General features: G+C 40.3%; 1 protein-coding gene across 3 annotated transcripts in view; it reads right to left on the bottom strand.

Annotated features, from left to right (window-relative positions):
* grk4 (G protein-coupled receptor kinase 4) overlaps positions 1–14,849 on the bottom strand; it is a 46,829-nt gene that overhangs the window by 11,503 nt on the left and 20,477 nt on the right. For 2 of the 3 annotated variants that reach the window (XM_052084960.1, XM_052084959.1), the window contains exons 2-8: positions 14,093–14,188; positions 8,988–9,100; positions 5,743–5,820; positions 5,536–5,636; positions 1,821–1,913; positions 774–837; positions 237–377 (exon numbers count right to left, since the gene is read on the bottom strand). In XM_052084960.1, the coding sequence (XP_051940920.1) occupies positions 237–377; positions 774–837; positions 1,821–1,913; positions 5,536–5,636; positions 5,743–5,820; positions 8,988–9,100; positions 14,093–14,188 (686 nt within the window). Of the gene's footprint in view, positions 1–236; positions 378–773; positions 838–1,820; positions 1,914–5,535; positions 5,637–5,742; positions 5,821–5,889; positions 7,880–8,987; positions 9,101–14,092; positions 14,189–14,849 lie in introns of those variants that run through there. The other variant, XM_052084961.1, reaches the window with a different exon arrangement.

The following is a 14,849-nucleotide window of genomic DNA, read 5'->3' as shown; positions in this document are numbered from 1 at the left end:
TCTTTTCACTGGACCTGAGAGGCACACTGAAAACTGTGGAGATCAAAATGCAAAATAGCTATGTAATTGATTGCTCATGAGGATTTTTTTGCAAATATGCCATTTGTTCCATTTGTAGTCACACACACGCACACGCGCACACACACACACGCGCGTACACACACACACACACACACACGCACACACGCATGATACAATTTGCTTGAAAGATTGAAGAAGAAAAAGGTAGTACTTACTACAAAACTACTGTTAACTTTTTCTAAAATTCGTTTTTCGTTTAGTGCCATTGCTTCACCTTTTCTTTTCTTCACTCGTTTCTTTTCCAGCTTTTTACAGGCGTACATCTTACCGGTGGCACGTACTTGGCAGGCACAAACCTGGAAATAACAAGTAGCATGGACACAAAAACAAACAAGTTGGTGTTAGAAAGTAAGTCAACATGAAACCACAGGATTTTACTATATTCGATTGAGTACGCTCATGAAAGGCGTCGTGTCACCCCTAAGGGTGCATTCAGACTGCAAGCATATCTGATTCCAATCAGATTCCTCATGTACAAATTTGATATGAAACTAACTCCAGAAAGTGGTCTCAATCAGTCTTGCAAAAATCCGGAATTTGTTTGTGACTGTTCAGACTGGAAAAGAGGTGTCCAGTTTCAATCTGGATGGGCTGAAATTTGCATTTTAGCTGGCAGACTGAACAAGGCCGAAAGGTTACTTAAAAGGAATTCACCACCGCATCAGTATAAATGTTATTTTGAAGACACTCACCTCACCAAATCCACCTTTTCCTAGTACTCTGTAATGTCTGAAGGTATTTTTGGTTACTGGTTGCCTAGAATGGAAAGATAGGATGAATGGCAGCTAAGTCATGTGAAGCTGGAGACTGAACAATACACTAAATGACACTGATTTATTCACACCACTTCTGTTTCCTGCCATGATGCAAATGATCATTCATTATTAAATATTCAAACAGAGTCAGCAATAAGAAGCGCCACACTTGTGTTTTGAGTAGAAGAAGTAGGAGAGAATGTTTGCCTTTCCTTTATGGTTCAAGCTCTTTAAACCATTGATGGTACATTGCCTGTGAGAATTCTGAGAGATGAGCATTTCATACAAGGGAAGGAGTCGGGGCTTTACATCAACCTTTACACTCATAGAACTGATGCTACGAAACTTTCTCAGTTGGTTGCACCAGGGCATTTGGCAACACCCATTTTTTGTGAGGGGGCACAGCGGTATATTATGAACAAAGATCATTAAGACAAGTATATTGGGAGTGAATTCCTAAGTTGCTAGCTTCTTATGTAAGCTGCTAGCTAGTAAACAAGTCAACAACTGGTTAGCTGACTTATGCTAGTTACGTGGCGGGAAAAAAGTTAGGTTATGTGTGTGTTTTTGATTGATTTCTTTGTATATTGGTATGCAGTTCAAGTTGTAAATAGTCAGAAGCATGGTGAGTTCCTTCATTACACTCATCAGTCATGACAATTATTAATTGGATGTCTAATTGCTTCTGACTCGGTAATGTATGGCCAGGTAACTAATGTCAACCAACATGAAGGAAAGAGGTTCCACCTTATTTCTCACAGACCTTAGAGGCCTACAATGTAGTAGGATCTTACAGCATTTAATTTCAGTTTATGAAGGACTTGAAAATTTTGGTTAAAATGGTTCAAATGTCCAACATTAGCTTTGTCTGGACTGAATATCAATGTTTTTCCAGTATCATAATTGTATTAAGTAACCGTTCTGATGCAACAACCTACAGTAAATAACCACAGTGGATGCTACACAACAAGACTAACTTCTTACCTCTCCAACCATTTCCACTGCAGGAAGCGAGAGAAGTACATAGACTCCTGGTAGGAGGAAAATGGTGCGCCACTTAGATAATCACGAACTATTCTGGGGGGAAATAGAAATGTTTTGATCAAAGAAGAAATGCTTTAGACAATTTTTGACATACATTTGACAGCAGCAATGTTTTAAGGAAAATAAAAATATATATTCTATAGAAATCACTGTGTGTAGCTCAAAGGATTTAGCGAATTGGCTTCATGCTACATTGGTGAAAAAGGTGGCAACACAGAAATTTCTTGAAGGTGTCAACTGTCACTAAAAGTTAACTTGACCCTGGATATCTGTCATGGGTGTGATGTCTTCAACTGCTTTGACTACATGGTGATTAAAATACCTAGAAGGTCAAGAAAACCCTTATGTTTCCCATTCCAAAAGTGTTATGAATGCATGGCAGCGCGCACACACAAATGTTTTACAATATTTATCGTTCTAGAAACAAATAAAAAATGATAAAAACTCAGTACTAATAAGAACTTTTCACTAAGACAAAATGTGATCTACAACAACAACAAAAAAAACTTTCTTCAAACCATCTGAAGTGCCTGCTGTTTTCCTAGTCTAAAAATACGTTTAAAAAACACTCCTATGGAAAGGAGACTTTCCCTTGCACATTTTGCGAGTGTTTCATAGCTAAATAAGATGAGGAAACTGTGGTTGATATTGGCTCCAGATGTGGTAAAATTTCCACAAAAGTAGCACCATGACTGCTTTGTAAAAGCAAACATATGTCATTACAGATCCCAGTAATATATGACATCAATGTCGGCTCTCTTTTGTGAGAAATATTGTTCATATTGCAGATATGAACGGTTTTGTCTGTGAAGATGATATCTCACTCAGGGATTGCATGTTTAAGCAAATTTGGGGTTTTTGTCAGAGTTCATAATAGGTTGAAAATGTTTGTGAGAATGTTAGCAAGAAATGGAAAATGGACCAAGCAGTGACGGAGGTGGAATTTGTCTGCGAGTATAATTGCCACTAAACGGGTCAAGCACCGATGGACCGCTCAGTCAATCACTTGAGGGATGCCCGTTTTGCTGACAACTAACAGAAACACTCCAGGCCCCGCCTGTCTAATGTCTGTGTTCACGAGGTTCAATCCAAGCAGGTTGCTTCCATTGACTATGTATGGACACGTATTGAGCTTCCTGTACAGTAGGTGGCAGTAGGCACCAAAGAGCTATAATCCGCCAATGTAACAAGAAGACGAAGGAGAAGAAAAATAAGAAAACTTCAACGACAAAGTATTTATAGCCTGTAGAGTGCGACTTGGATTGGATTTTACCCTGGGCTTCATGGCGGAGTGGGATTCTGGGTAAGGTCAGCCATTTTAAACTCAACGGCAACGAGACTGACTGACATGAGGGAACATGTTTGATTGTGAACTTGCTCAGCTGTTCATTTCGGACACAGAAGATTAGGACTTTATGGGTTTGAGCATGACGATTAATAAAACAATAAAAAAAAAATAACTTGAGTACAATGTTAAATACATCAAACTACATCCAAACTCAGTTTTGCTCCTGCTGCCGTTTTAAAAATATATGCTCGCGTGCATGGATGCTTCCATATATTTTTTTATCTAGCATATGTTTTACCACGCCTGTGTACAATAATACAGTGCATGTCTTAAATACAGAAATAGCAACTGTATCTGACAGTGCGCCTTTTAATATGGTGCGCCGTATGGTCGTGAAAATAAGGTAGCGATATACAGACTGGAAGACCAGTGAAATTTACTGACCAAAGCAATGACATAAGTGCAGTTGAAATAACATGAGCGACTGACAATTACAGTTTGGCTCAGGCCGCTGATGATCATGAACCGGCAACATTCTGTTGATTGCCCAGCCTTGCTTTACGAACCCTGATGAAACCCCCAAATTTGCTATATTCACAAGCAGTCATAAGCATTCACTGTTCAGTAAGATACGAGCTTAAAGCAGGAACCGATATTGGTCATGAGAAACTATTGTTATGTGGTGATCTGCTCTATAACCCCAAACATATATAACTGTGTTTGTTACACAAACAGCATGTTTTGGGGATACCAGGTTCTGGTCGCAACTCTCCCCTTCCGCAATAAAGTTATGTTATCAAAGCTCAGTTATCAGGTCAATAGACAAGACTTTGTCTTAGAGGTTGGAACAGTTCACAGACATTTAGTGAGGGAGGAGTTGAGCAGGCGTTGGCTGGGTGCCCAGCCCCTGACAGACACCACTGGGAGCAGAAATAAACATTGCTACAATATGGCTATTGTTTGAGGAAGGCAGAGCAAGAGGAAAAGAAGAGAGGAAAAAAAATAGATACGTTAATATGTGTGATATGGACAAGCATACCCGTTTGAACTTGGCATGACAAAAAGTTGCACAGCAATGCAGGAAAACCCGTGAGTGAACAAATCATTTCTGGTCTGCAACCAAACGTGAAAATGTCATGCTTCCAGCAGCACCATGCTTTCCTTTGGGCTTTCCCACAGAAAAAAAAGATAAATTGAGAAAGAATTCTGTATTGAAGTCAAAGTTCCACCAGGGATTGTAAGTAAAAATAGTGTACTGGTACCATTTTGAAACGCTAACAAATATCGTGTTGTTTCTGCACTGCGCTGCTTTGCCACCCACTTATAATTTATTTAAACTTTATTTATCAGGTAAGGCAATCGAGACCAGATTCTCATTTGCACTGCCAACCTGGCTGGAGACAACAGTGAAGATAAGATAAGATAAGATATCCTTTATTCGTCCCACAATGGGGAAATTTACAGCCTCCAGCAGCAAGATTACAGCCTCCAGCAGCAAGAACCAATGCAAAATAAATCAAACACAATAAAATACATCCCCAACTTGTCAGTGTATCGATTTTTAGTTTTGCTTCCTATAATAGTTTTCTGAAGCAGCTTATCACACTGAAAATTCTGGAGTACATTTTAAAAGGCCTACCAGAATTTACAGTATATGCGTTCTGGGAGTCTTGTGTGGATGCCTCTGGAAATTTGAATTTTTAAAATTGATTGATTGAGTGATTAAAGAAGCCAAAATTGGAATGGACATGTGTTAAAATACATTTTACCGGTGTCATAAAAGTAAACGGTACAAATTATCCTGAGTGTTGTCTTGGTATACAAATGGGAGAAAATTTTAGCAAGTGAAAAAAAAAGTGTGGCAAATTCCAAATCAAGTCATGTGATGAGAAGCAAGTTCAGTCTTATAATCCCCGGTTTGTTTGCTCCTGGCTTGCAACACCAGCAGCTGAAACACCTGCAAGTGTGCGCGTGTGTACACGAGTGTCTGCGTGAACACTGAGGCTGCAGTTGTTTTCATGCCAGCCATCCGGATGATCTCTTTGCCCAATGAACTTTTTCCTCTTTTTCAATCACTTTTCCTCTTTATGTATGTGTGTGAAACTGCACAGCAGGTGCCAGCTGCCTCATCGTCACTAGTGACAGGATGCACACAACACAGTGTGCAAACACAAACCGTGAAGGAGAGCGGTTCTGCTGGTGCCACTAAGCTGCGAGGGCGCAGACTCGTCATACAGAAAGCCTCTGACAAACATTCCTTTTCATTACAAGCATATATCCATTCTAAAAGAGGAAGTTCAGTTAGACCCATGTTACATCGCCTTAAAAAAAGTAATCCAAAGGGCCATACAAGTGGAGAAAACTTACTTGGTGCAGTCATTGAAGAGCTCCTTACAAGGACTCTGTTCAAGTCGCTCCCGGCAGCCAGCAACCACGTCTTGGGGTATGCCTGGCAGATGGGCTGCCGACTTGAAGGGGGCAACAGAAAGAACTCTGACAATGGGCATTACACAGGGGCCAGGTACACACATGCCACCATGCAGAATGGCTGGATTGAGTATTAACATGAATTACCCCATTATTGAAGTAAGTGTCTAAAACATTCAATCCGCAGTCCCTCCGCTTCTCATCGGGAGCTAGCTGATACATGGCCTGTCAGGAGAACACAGGCAAGAGCACACACATTACAACAATCCCGACTAACACTGACATTTTGCATACCTCGACAGATAGGGTGAAGGAATCCATTGAAGGCCGGCAGACAGAGAGGAGAGATACAAAGAGGAAAGAAGGAGAGGACGAGAGGGTCACAGGATATCATGAAAGAGAAGTCACACTGAGTGGGCCCTCACACATATCAGCGGGAGAGGCCACTGTGGTTTTACAACTGGAGGTCAACTGGCACAGCTTTTAAGTCTTTTTTTGCCACAGGATGTGCATGAGTAATGGGGAGTCCTGCGTCAACAGTCTTGACATCATCCCAACATTGCACACGTCAGAGGCCAGCTATGGAAACTCAAAGAAGTACTGAGTACCATGATTAGCAGCAGCAACTCTGCTGTGAGGTCTGTGAGGGAAGTGACACACAAGATGGTATTGTTTTTCTTTCGTTGTAATCAGTATTTTTTTGTTTGCAGATCACTTGCAAAATTATCGTGGACAGAGAAATTTGTCTCACAACATTTAGACTGCAGTAAAAACTATTTGCTCTCCAATTCCTTTTTCATGCAGTTTTACCCAATGTAATGTTAAAGATCAGACCAATTAAAATGGCAGATAACCCATGTGCTGTAAACATAAAATTCAGTTTTTATCGGGTCAATGTATTTTGGGGAGGTACGTCAGAGCTACCCGCCTCTGTGTGGAAAAGTATTTGCAACCTAAACCTAATAACTGGTTGTGTTCAAGTCTCGACATTGACTAGGCCACTACAGAACCATCATGTTTTGTTTTTCTATTCAGAAGTTGACTAGCTGGCATGTTTTGGCTGTGTCCTGCTGCAGAATACAAATGCGCTTCAGCTTGATGTCGCAAACTGATGGCTGAACATTCTTCTTCAGGAGTTTCTGGTAAAGAGGAGAATTAATGGTTCAGAAGTCATCTAGGTCCTGAATGAGCAAAGCAGCCCGAGACTATCGCACTACAACCATGTTGGACTATGCGTATGATGTTCTTGATTAGTAATTCTGTGTCACACTAAACTAGATGTAACACGACACAGCCCTTCCAAAAAGACCATGAAATCAGGTTAAAAAAAATTGCATAATTAAGACACGCTTTTATGTTATTAGTCATCAGCGGTGTTTCTCGCCTTGGGACTGCCATGGATGCCATTTTCACCCAGTCTCTTCCTAATTGAGTCATGAACACTGACATTGACTGAGTCAATAATAATAATAATAATAATAATAATAATAATAACACATTTTATTTATAAGCGCCTTTCAAAACACTCAAGGACAATGGAGGCCTGCTGTTCTATAGATGTTCTGAATTCCGTTGTGACCTCCTGAATGAGTCATCGCTGTGCTCTTGGGGTAACCTTTGAAATCCTCCCACTCAAGGGAAGATTCACCACTGAGCCATGTTTCTCTCTCTGTGGATAATGGCTTTCACTGTGGTTTGCTGGAGTCCTGAAGTTTTAGGAATGGCTTTGTTCTCCTTTCGAGACTGACTGGTGTAATTAACGATTGGTTTTGGAATTTGTTTGGATTGTGGTATTTTGTTGCAGCTATTTGAGATCCTTTGGCAAATGTCGTTTTGTCAGACAAGTTCAATGTAATTGATTTACTGAGTGAACAGATCGGGAGGTAATCCCGTTTGGGCGTGGTCGGTGAAAAACTCTTGAACAACCGTGATTAGCCACAGTTAATTCATGTTTTAACGAAGGAGGTGTGGGGGCAAGTGCTTTTTACAGGCAGCTTCAAATAGAAATCAGAAAGCTGGCCTTTGTCTAAGTCAGTATTCTTCAGTCTACTGGTTGTTCAGAAAATGGTGGGCAATTGGTTAGCACATCTGCCTCACAGTGCAGAGGTGTAGGGCTTGATTCCAGCACTGGTCTTCCTGTGTGGAGTTTGCATGTTCTCCCCGTGCCAGCGTGCGTTTTGTCCAGGCACTCTGGGTTCCTCCCATATTCCAAAAACATGCATGGCAGGTTAGTGGAACACTATAAATTGACCCGAGGTGTGAGTGTGAGCGCGGATGGTTGTTCGTCTCTGTGTGCCCTGCGATTGGCCGGCAACCGGTTCACAACCGGTTTTTGTTTTTCTTCTTTTTTGTTCAGAAACAAGCTCACCTAAACATCCAACAGACTCTGGATCATGCAAATGACATGAAATCTTTATTAATTTTCACCTTACCATGAAAAATGATATGGAGTGAAGGTATTCAAACGTTGGAAAATACATTTTACATTAGCATGATTTGCCCCAGTTTTCATTTGCTGCATACCTCTGGGGACCCAAACATAGTCTTAGGCCTGTGTTTGCCTGCTCCCCTAAAGGACGTGGGCTTGACCTCATGGATGGATGAGTACTTGAAGGAAGAGGAGGGGTCTGTTTTCTGACTGCCCATCTCTGTCACTAATTGCCTCCTTCATTGACCCGTTCCCACCCAACCAACACCCAATGTTATTGCCAAGATCAGCTAAAGCAGTGGTGTCCAGTAACATGCAATGGCCCATTTAGGATCAGGCCGCACAAAAACAGACCTGTGAGCTGTGAGCAAATGTATTCTCATTGGAGTCCCCCTTCTAACATTGGTTTGCAAGTTGAAATAAAAAGAATCGGCCAATAATTGAAAGAAAAATCAGTAAACAGAAAGTAATGGTAACAAATTGACCAAATGTACAGCTAAACGCGCAGCCATGACTTCCGAAAATGAAGCTGTTTTGATAAGAGAAGTTCAGTATCTCCGGAGCGACGTGGAGGAGGAAGCCTTTGTGCATGGTATGTTGTTAAAAACAAGGCAATACACAAAAGCTGTTGAATCATTTAAACAAGTACCACCCAAGTGATCAAGTGGAAAGCATGAAAATGCTAGCAGAGTTTGCACAGCCTGACCACTTTAACATTAGCAGTTTAGTTGCTAATAACTACCCGTCAGCCACCGGATGAAAGCAGCAATCAATCATGTCATCTTTTGATCAGTCCCATTTGCAAGCAGTAATGATGCTAACGCCATATGTTAGGTCATAGCTTAAAAAAGTTGCATGTTTACATTCTAAGGCGTTTTTTTTTATTCTTGATTGGGAAATTTCTTTATAGTTCATTGTGTCATTTTACTTTATGACAGAAAAATTAGGTTGTTGAAAATCTTACCACAGCATCCATGAATTCGATGCAGCGCTTCAGCTCTGGCCTGGTGTCACAGTACTGACGAAATAGAAGCCGACCAATGGGCTGTTTCTCACATAGACTGGTATAGTCCCTTTCTGAGTGGAAGAAATAAGTATGTACAGCGAGAATTGATTGTCAATGTGTTTCTGTGACATTCAACACATTCAAATGCCAAACAAAGTCACCAAATAAAACAAAAGGCATGCTTTAGTTACCGGTACATAAGAACAAGTATACAACATAATTTTGCAGTCGAGCTATTTTTCTGTCTGCTTTTCCTTTTCTTCTGATCTTGGTGGTTTTCAGCCCTAAAACACACTTTCTTACCTTCTTTTAAAAAAAAATACTCTCTGGCCAACTTTGAAATAATGCAGAAACCATTTTGTAGTCACTTCATTTCAAACATTTTGTTGATCATGCTGAGGAAAATTTATTGAAAATATCCCACAAAAAAGTAAGCACAGACAGTTATTACAGAAACAGGAGAATATATATATACATATATATACAGTATACACACACACACACTGTGTATATATATACAGGCCCATAATGCAATCTGGGATTCCTAGAAGTGACCTATTTGTCAAGGCTAAGGCCAAATGCCTGACATTATCAAGACACAACAAAGACACTGCTATCAGTGTCTACACTCCCTTATGAAACAAAAATATGTTGCAATACAGTCAAACCTGGGTTTTCCAACGTCTCTGTTCTCGACCAAATCAGTTTTCGACCGAAAATGTTGAGTTTTTTTATGCCTCGGATTACGACTGAAAATCGTTTCTCGACCAAACTGAGCGCACTTGAATGCGCACTTGACTCCTCTTGCCTTCCTTACACGAGTGGAAGTGACCCTTCCTCGTGTAGCGTTCCATTGTGAGCTGATGTGTTCAATAAAGACTTTTTTTTAAAAGAGCGTGGTTTCGCTTTTCGAGAAATTGGTTTTCGAACAGCCTTCTGGAACGGATTATGGTCGAAAACCGAGGTATGACCGTGTATTGGAAGATATCATGCAATACGTGAAGTAGTATATCATATATGTGTATATATTGATAAATATATTTTTAAAAGTGTTGCAATTGAGACCAAAAAGGGCACTATATTTTTCACATGTATTAGTCTGTCTATATATTTTACAACTATTGCAATTAATAATCAAATATATAATTTTAATTACATAATCTGATAGTAGAATAGACTTCATCCTACCCCCACGAGTTTCATTAGTAAACAGAAATGTTTTTACATGTATTTTTTTTCCCTTTTATTGTTCTGTCAAGTGTTCTCATGCTCAAATAAATAAGTGTATCCTTGGAAGAAAATACAATGATGACAAAAAATAAAAATAGTACCGGTACATATTACAAAACTACAATTTATTTTGGGAGTTGACAAAATTGGCTTGTACTTTGCCATGACATTTTCAATCCTCCACACTGGATCTTGGAGATATGCATGCATAGAGGCTTGCATATTTTGGCAGATCAATAAGCATACATTTTCTTCTTGGAATATCCGTATTATCAGAATCCAGGAGGACATATTCCTTTTCAGTTGAACTCAGTCCATTCTCTATGTTTGTTTTACCCTCATCGCAATGAAATGGCACTAGCTCGCTTGGGACGTTGTGATGTGAAAAATGACTAAATAAGATCAAACTACTTTTACTAGAATGCTTAGCGTCCATGGCGCATGCGCATAACAGTCATCCCAAACCAACCAACCAACCAACCAATCATAGCGCTATGTTTCGCGCCCGCGCTATGGTGAACGCATCGGTTAGTAGAGGTGTGGAAAAGGAGCGGGACAACTTCATATCTATTTATTTGGGCGCAATAATCAAACAACAAGAAGAAAGTGACACGTTGTCTTTCGTGAAAATGTCAAAATATAGGTTTTCCCTTGTTAATTGTGTCAAAGGGCCTGACAAAGAAAAAACCAGCATCGTTCCAGTTAGCTGGATAATTGACTTTGACCCAGCGGCTGCTACTGACAAGATATCTGGTTGAATGTCGCACAACAAACGGCAGTATATAAAACTTTGAATTAGCGATTATTCACATTTTGTACTTATTTTGCATGGTTTGTATGTATGTTAATGTGCATGTTGCCCACTATGTTAAAGTTTACACGAAATGGATTATCCATAAGTGGATAAAGGGTGACTAGCAAAATTTTTGTCACAGCTGCAGTGTCACTCAGAGAAAGAATTGCACTCCTTTATGGTTAAATTGTCGAGTTAGATCAGAAACCGTTGTGGAACTGGCAGTCCGCCACTACATATCAATTACACCTGAATGTTTGCAAACATTGAGTGGGGCCACAAGGCTACTTATTCACTGCTGAACTTTGTCTAGCTAAGTGACTTGGTGAATGTCGCAGTGTTTAAATCCTGCATTGTTTGAGAAGTATGACTATTCACCACAACTGTTTTTTCAGCACATTGTGTGGAATCTCCTCAATGCACAATTTTAATCAAAACTTATGGTGTCACGTTAGTTCTCCACTCTTGTACTTTTGTTATGGGTGTTGTTGTGACGCAAAAGGTGTTGAACCTCTATTAAGATTTTTCACCACTTAATGTTGCACTGAAAATATTTACCCCTCTACCTCCACATTGTCAGAATTTGTTTTTGAGCTGATGAAGAATAAAGGTGGCCTTTGATATACCCATTAGTTTGTGTTTCGTGTTTAATATAAACATTTGCTCATATATTCATATGTTTCCATATAATTCACATATATTTACAATATATTGTATCATATATTAAACATGTGGCGGCCCGGTAGCCCAGTGGTTAGCACGTCGGCTTCACAGTGCAGAGGTGCCGGGTTCGATTCCAGCTCCGGCCTCCCTGTGTGGAGTTTGCATGTTCTCCCCGGGCCTGCGTGGGTTTTCTCCGGGTGCTCCGGTTTCCTCCCACATTCCAAAAACATGCGTGGCAGGCTGATTGAACACTCTAAATTGTCCCTAGGTGTGAGTGTGAGTGCGAATGGTTGTTTGTTTCTGTGTGCCCTGCGATTGGCTGGCAACCGATTCAGGGTGTCCCCCGCCTACTGCCCGAAGACGGCTGGGATAGGCTCCAGCACCCCCCGCGACCCTAGTGAGGATCAAGCGGCTCGGAAGATGAATGAATGAATGAATATTAAACATGTATCTGTATATAGTTGTGACATATACTGTATTTCCATATATTACACACACACACACACACACACATTTTATCATATATTGGTCATGTATCTTTACATATATCACTAATATATTGTCCAATATAAATTGTAATACATGATTGTAGTTGTTTATAAATGCAAAATTACATACATTTTGCACTATATAAATGCATATATTACAAATTATTTTGTAATATACTGCATTGTATGAAAAGCGGCAATCATTTGTATATTTTGCAATATATTACAATATATAACAATATATGATGAACAATATATAATATCTTGTACAAAATATGTATTGACAATATATAATAAATTAATTTAAAACATAAAATATATTGGGAAATGACATTGAATACATTAAAATAGATTACAATATGTTACAGTTAATATATTGGAAAATATTCATTTCATAAGGGCTGTATGAAATGAAGGGAATGTATTTCCATCCCCTGCGAAAACATGAGCAAGGTGTGTGTGTGTGTGTGTGTGTGTCCACGTGGTTAGTGTGTTTAAGTCTGCAAAGGAGATTATTTTGATACTGCACTGTGTGTGATAGGGAAATTACGCAATAGCCTCTATGTAACAGTGACGTATGAAACCCTTAGCAGCTGCTGAGTGCAGAAACACACACGCACGCACACACACTAAACATTTTTTCTTCGCACTTGAAGAGACAGATAGTGTACGTGCTTTTTTTAAAACAAATTCCTGAGCGATACATTTAATGTTTTCTTTCATTGTGGTTTGTGTTATAACCACATCCACAACTCATCTTCCCTGCTTTTCTCTTGCCATTCATTTAGCTAATTTCTTGGCAACTTTGACAGTGCTTTTCTTTCTGATAGTAAAAGGCTTTTTTGTTCCAATTTTCAATTTTTCCTGATTCTCCTGTCGCACTGAAGTGGAGGACCAAATGAGGGAAAGAAAGGCAGATAGTGAGTGGGGGAGGCAGATAGAAAGTAGGGTGGGGTGTGAATGTGGGGCTGGGGAGTGTGGTTAGAGCTTCAACAGCAGAGGAAGCCGTGACCCAGTGTTACATGTGAATGCACACACCACACGTACATTATGCGTGAGACCATGGGGTCTCTTTCAGCCCCATCCACGTGGAAAAGGAGCCAATCTTTTTCTTATTTGTTTTTTTTAAAAGTTTTGTGTAAACAAAGCTTTTGTATAAACAACGTTGTCCACACGAAGAGTTAAACGCTGTCGTTTAGATGCCAGCCCGGCTGCATTGTTGCCCCAGGAAGTCAACAAAAACAGATAAAAGTCTGTGGGATGAAAATATTCTCACAGGTATTGAAAACTTGTTTTGACTGAAAACAAGGGAGAACTTAGACCATGGTCAAGGTACAAACAACATACAACACAATGATCCACCATTGTTGTTGTTGTTGCTGATGGCGGTCTTCGTGCATGGTCTTGCGAGAACTGGAACAACCACATCATCTCAGGAGAGGCATGTTTTGTTCACACAGAATCGTGGGGGCAGCATTTTGAGAATACTCTCCATTCACAATCAGACCCGCTCTCAAAAAATTATAATTTTTGGGCAGGGTCTATTTGGACGAAACATTGAAACTAACAAAAAAAAGTGTTTAGTGGACAGGGCCTAAGACTGGAAATATCTGCTAATGAATGGAGTCCTACTCATTACTCTAAAGCTAAACTGTAGAACTCAAGTTTGGTATATGAACAGACAAAAAAAACAGACATAAAGAAATGGCTGAGCAGACAATTCCTTGAGTCAGACACACTCATACACAAATAGTTTCCTGTGTCCCGCCTACGGGTGGGTGTTGACGCCAAAGAGGAAGGAAGTCCCATCTAAGCTTCCTCCTGCAGGCCAACCCAACCCTTTGACATAGCGTGACACATTATCATTCTGTCTCAAACCAATGTCTTACCAATAATGCGACGCAGCTCCTCACACTGGCTGATATGGGGTAGTTTTAGCATCTCCTTCCATTTCTTGCTGCGACCATTCCTCTTGCCTCCTCCACCTGAGGGTCCAAAACACATACAATCAATAGTGGCACCACTACATCACATCTTTCCTCGTGTATACGTGAGCATGTTTGCTCTATTGGTGTGACAGGCTCTAGTGCGGGGGTGCCCATTACGTCGATCGTGATCGACCAGTAGATCAAGGACTGGTCCCAAGTCGATCCGAGGGGTGCAGAGGGGGAAAAAAAACAAAAAACATTTGTGTCTCTGTGCATGTTAGCAATATATTTTTTGTGTGAATACACACTGCACCCTAATCATTCAATCAGTCTCACTTTCACAAAAAGTATTTCAAAAAGAAAATCAAATAAAGAAAGTCATCTTTAACCTACGGTAACATGTGACTGCGTCAATGGAAGTTGTTAGCGCTCAGCAGTCTCCAGTTACAGCTTGTAATCAGAGTAGTTGCGCTATACCTTTTATGTTATCATTACGCTCATTCAGAGTTTGTTTTGTACAATTCACCAAGGGGACGGGCAAAGAAATGGGAATCTGGAGGGCAGATACAAGCATTTTAAACGTGAACTATGATCGTTAACAGGCTGCCTAAGTGCGTCAAATGCCTCAGCGTCAGGCTATTGCTCATCATGGCATGCGTGTGTATGTGAGTGCGTATGCGCGCGTGCGCTGCAACAGGTCGGTCTCGGCAGGTTGGTT

This window comes from Hippocampus zosterae, chromosome 13 (genome assembly GCF_025434085.1).
Source record: "Hippocampus zosterae strain Florida chromosome 13, ASM2543408v3, whole genome shotgun sequence".
Classification (NCBI taxonomy): Eukaryota; Metazoa; Chordata; class Actinopteri; order Syngnathiformes; family Syngnathidae; genus Hippocampus; species Hippocampus zosterae.
This window is presented reverse-complemented; position numbering and strand designations above follow the sequence as displayed.